Source organism: Monopterus albus, unplaced genomic scaffold, assembly GCF_001952655.1.
Source record: "Monopterus albus unplaced genomic scaffold, M_albus_1.0 scaffold7.1, whole genome shotgun sequence".
NCBI lineage: Eukaryota > Metazoa > Chordata > Actinopteri > Synbranchiformes > Synbranchidae > Monopterus > Monopterus albus.
The window spans coordinates 2,822,642-2,827,532 of record NW_018127887.1 but is presented as its reverse complement, the minus strand read 5'-3'; the positions used below and the strand labels follow the sequence as shown (position 1 = coordinate 2,827,532).

The 4,891-nt window shown below is 41.5% G+C and overlaps 1 protein-coding gene across 1 annotated transcript in view; it reads left to right on the top strand.

The window, feature by feature from the left end:
- nell2a (neural EGFL like 2a) overlaps positions 1–4,885 on the top strand; it is a 76,558-nt gene extending 71,673 nt beyond the window's left edge. Inside the window, exons 19-20 of the mRNA XM_020585552.1 lie at positions 2,772–2,996; positions 4,754–4,885. Coding sequence (XP_020441208.1) covers positions 2,772–2,996; positions 4,754–4,795 — 267 coding nt within the window. The 3' untranslated portion in view covers positions 4,796–4,885. The remainder of the gene's footprint in view (positions 1–2,771; positions 2,997–4,753) is intronic.
- Positions 4,886–4,891: the final 6 nt, after the last annotated feature.

Genomic DNA, 4,891 nt, shown 5'->3' with positions numbered 1-4,891 from the left:
GACTGTGCGCACACACACACAAACATGAGTATGTACATAGTATATAGATCAGTGGCGTAGGTAGAAACTGTATTTTGGGTGGGCCAGTACAAAAGTAGATGGGCCATCTTTTCCCATAAGAACTGCATGTTAAATCAGCAGGACGTTGCTTATTAAGGATGCACATAGCAGTATAGACAAAAGCCTGTCTTTTATAGCCTAAGCAGCCTACAATTTATTTGTAACAACAGGCGAGTTTTAGGTTTCTTAGATTATTAGAACATAGCACTTGACAGAAGATAATCTGAAACTCAAAATCATATAATTAAACCTTTTATTACACAGTGGCAATTAAACAATGAGCAAAGCATGTAAATTAAAACAGAACTATCCCTCATGCACTGTCGCCATTGTTGCTTCAGTACCATAGCCAGCTCACGAAAACCTGCAAATCAGCAGTAAATGCAAATCCAAGAAGGAAAGGAAATCACCCAGTCAAGCATCGTTTGAATAGACCTTTTTCGCAGTAGACATTTTGACATGTGATAGTTGGAAAAGCACAGGTTTAACTCACGATGGCTGCATTCCATTTATGTGAGCCAGTCCCAGGATCATGATGGCATTGTGCATGCTTGCAGCACTCAGCCATTGTTAATGTTCCACCAGTGCTTTCTCTACTGTGACAACGCAAAATGTCTGCTGTGAAAAAGGTCTTTTAAGAGAGCACTCACTCCTTCATTACTATTGCATTAACTATAACCTACAATGCAACCTGGTTGAGGCTCAAAATTTGGATTTTGTGCAAGAAATGATTAGCCTACTAACAGTAGGCTAAGACCAGGGTTAGGTTTAGCTAGACACCATGACTGAGGTTCCCGTGGTGATCAGTCTTACTGAACATGGATTTTAAAGTGTGTGTAGTTTTTAATGGCTGTGTTTTACCATGAGTTGGATAGAGGAACATATACAGTATATGCATTTCAAGTGTAGCCAGTAATTCCCTCATTGTTTAGTATTATCTGAGTTTTTGTGGTTTCCCTTCTCCAAGGGATTTCTGTGGCTCCTCTGTGTGCTTTTTTTACACCAAGCACTTCCAATGTGCAAGTGAACACACATCTGGTAAAGACATGAGTGCGAGCCTCACGCGTGGTGCACACACTGTGCTTTTAGTGTAGACTCAGGGTCAGTCTTTTGACACCTTACTATAAGCTATAGCTAGACTTTTCACAGCACTGTGATGAAACTCGGCTGGGTGGGCTGGAAAACAATCTGGGTGGGCGAGTGCCACCCAGGCCCCTTACTGGCTTCTTAGAGAATCTAGGCACACCTACCACCACAGCAGTGTACCGTATACTCATCCTTGCATACAACGGTGAATACACACAGACAGACATGCAAAGCAAAGGACCACCAGCCACACAGTACAAAGAGCAGCACTTGAAAGGGCGAGGGAAAAGGCTGCTGTGCTATACCGTACTGGGGCTTCAGTGGTGACAGGGATGTGAAATGAACCTTGAATGCTGCTACACTTAGTAGAATCATGGCTGTCCAAGCTCAGCAGGAGCCTTAAAATGCACAGTGACAGCAGGCAGGTAGGCAAAACATTCTAGCAAGACCAAGTTGTGAATCCTCCTCCTCTTGGCATGCAGTCATTTGGAATCAAGACTGTGGCCTTTGCAGACTGTGTGCACACGAGCCACTTGTACTTTGCTATCTTGTTAAATCGCCAAAAGATCAAAGAATCAATGTCCTTACCTGTATGTTGTACTTCAGGTTGAGGCACATACAAGAAAGAGTATCATTGTTTCAGTGCTAATTCACAGGCAGAGATAAATGTCACCAGTTTTAATTTCCTGGGGGCATTAAAGCAATGAGATACTGTGAACACTGAATGTAAATTCAGATTAAAATAATAACCTTTAGCTTGAGCTTCAGGTTGATCAAGTTTCCATTTCACACTGTTCTGTTTAAAAGGCAAATCTCTCTCGTGATCATTGGCCACATCTACATAAACAGAGATGACAGTGTCCCTTATCGCAGTGTGGGATAAATACATGAGGCTACGTTCAGTTCCTCCCTCTGGCTACAGGCAGAGTGCAACTCAGGGGGGAATTCTCACTTTAAATGTGTACACACAACATGTAGGCAGGGAGTCAGCATTAGCACTGTGTGAGCCTGTGCTTTATCGTCATCTTAATTTACTACAACTTTTCAGAAATGCTGAGACAAATGATTCTCAGTGATATTACATATTATCAGTGAGATGATTGCATGTAGGTTTTTGTTTTTAAATATACAGTCGGAGCTCATATTTAATTTCCCAGTAAGAAGCAGAAACGAGTTGGGCTAAAATGATATGGCATACAGTAGGTAGGATGTGTAAAATTGGCCAGAATATATACGACCTGTTTTCTCAGGCCAATAGAAAATGGCAGCAGGAGAAATCCAATAAAGCTCTCGGTGGTGGAAATGTGCTGTGAGATTAATATGGGAACAACAATAAGAAAAAGGGGACCAGAACAAGTCAATTAAAAAGCTGGAGCATTTACCTCTATAGTCTGAAAAAAGTGCTGACTGTGTTGGAAGATTGCTCTGCTCATCTGTATTTTCAACATGCCTTAATTTTTCTCATCAAGTGTAGATGCTCCTTCTAGCATGCAAATACATAGCATCAGGAGAAATGTATATTTGCATAAATAACTTGTTTAGTCATGGAAAATGCAGCAGTGCAGAAAGAATTTCTTTCATTTTCTCTCTCTGTCCATCTCACTTCTCTCTCTTCACCTTTACAGCAGGGGCAGGTGGACTGCTGGCCTCTGCCGTGCCCGCCTGTGGACTGCGAGTTTACCGTGGTGCCTGAGGGCGAGTGCTGTCCCCGCTGTGTCACTGACCCTTGCCAGGCCGACACCATCCGCAACGATATCACCAAGACATGCACGGACGAGCACAGCATCTCACGCTTCAGTGGCTCCTCCTGGATTAAACATGGCACAGAGTGCACCCTGTGCCAGTGCAAGGTAAGGCGCCAGCCCCGCCAGCAGCCTCGAAACACCAAATTACAGTCCGTCTAGGTCAGTGGCACACAAGATGCCAAAGAAAAATTGTTTGCCAATTGAGAATCTTTAGCCCTAGAAAGTACATCATGGTCTGGGCTTTGCATTGAGGAGGAAATTTGTGCATTTTGGCTGTATTTATTACATATGTTGGTAAAGTATTCAGACCCTTTAAAGTTTTCTGCATTTTGCCATGTTTCAGACTCATCTTAAAATGGATTCAATTCATTTTTTTTCGCTCATCAATCTACACACAGTACTCCACAATGTATAAGTCTGAATACTTATGAAAATGGGTTGCCTCAGTCTTTTAACACTCTAAAAACCTGTTTTCACTTTATCATTGTGGAGTACTGTGTGTAGATTGATGAAAGAAAAAAGAATTGAATCCATTATAAGATGAGTCTAAAATACAACACAATGTGGAAAGGTTTCAGAAAACATCCCATACCCACCGTCTTCTATCAGTTTACTGTAGATAGTTTAGTCAGTGTGCTTGTTCTCTTCCTGGCTGAGAGTTAGATGAGGTAATTAAATCTTCTTATACATTAATCTGCTCAAAATAAAGATATAGCGAGCATTTAAGCTACAGTATTACCTTAGATGAATATAAAGACTGTATGTGGAACCAGCTAACCTGGCTCTGTATTAAAACCTGTCTACCAGCACCTCTAAAGCTCACTAATTAACACACTGTTTATCTCATTATTGCAGTAAAAACCTAATTGTAAAAGTGATGGGAGAAGTGACTACTTTCTGACAGGCTTGCTCTGGTGACAGGCAGCTGATGAAGCAGCTGTTTCCAGGTGTTCCACTAAGATATGCTAGCCCAGCTGCGGGTTGTTGCTCTATATTAAATGGATATTAAATTGTCATTGATCTCCTCATCTTATTCTCAGCAAACCCTAACAAGGAACCACAACGTGTTTTGTCCTCTGCCCTGTGTTCAACAAGCAGACATGTTTGCACACAGAGCACTTACAATGTGTAGAGCCTCAGGTTGTTTAGGAAAGGGAGATAAACTTGCATAATTGGTTCTAGTAAATCAGGTGGACAAAGCTGCAGAACAATCAGTGACAGAGCAAAGTATGCATGTGAATATCCTCTTCATTAAAAATTGGGAGTGTAAATTGTTTGCCTCAGCTTTAGGGCTAATCCACCAAGACTTGACTCCCTAGCCTGAGTTTCTGAGGTTAACTATTCTGTCCCTGCTCAAGTGACAATGATTTCTGCATCTTGGACCAAAGATAGTGGCCATTCTGAAAAGATTTGCTGATAAATATTCAGTCTTTATGTGGTCTTTCAAAAATGTCACTGAATACACTGAATACAAATGCATGAACATGGATTTCTGAGTAGTGCTGCTTTTGGTCACTTTTATAGCAGTCTAATTTGGTCAGTTTTGTGGTTTAGTTAATGTAGTGCTGTCTCTGTGAACCTTTATAGATCCTGGGAGATCAACAGTCCCCCTAAGTTTAAAACAAAATAACTCTGTGACCATTCACATTTGTATTCTCAGTAGAGTATTGCTGCCTTGGAACAGTTGGTGCTGAAATGACACCCAGAGGAATTCTGAATGCCAAACACAGTCTATATGCTGCAACACCACCGCCACATGAAAATATGATCTCCCGAGCTTCAAAAACAGTTAGTCTGAGGTTAAAGTTGTGATGATAATCCACTCATGTATTTGTTTGCCTTCTCTTTCCTCTCATTTCCAGAATGGACACATCTGTTGCTCAGTGGACCCCATGTGCCTTTAGTCTTGGCAGATCTGAAGGCACCTGTACAGTGTTCTCCATGTAAAAAAAGAAGAAAAAAAAACACCCTAATGTCTCTTCACTGTCCTCCTCACAGAC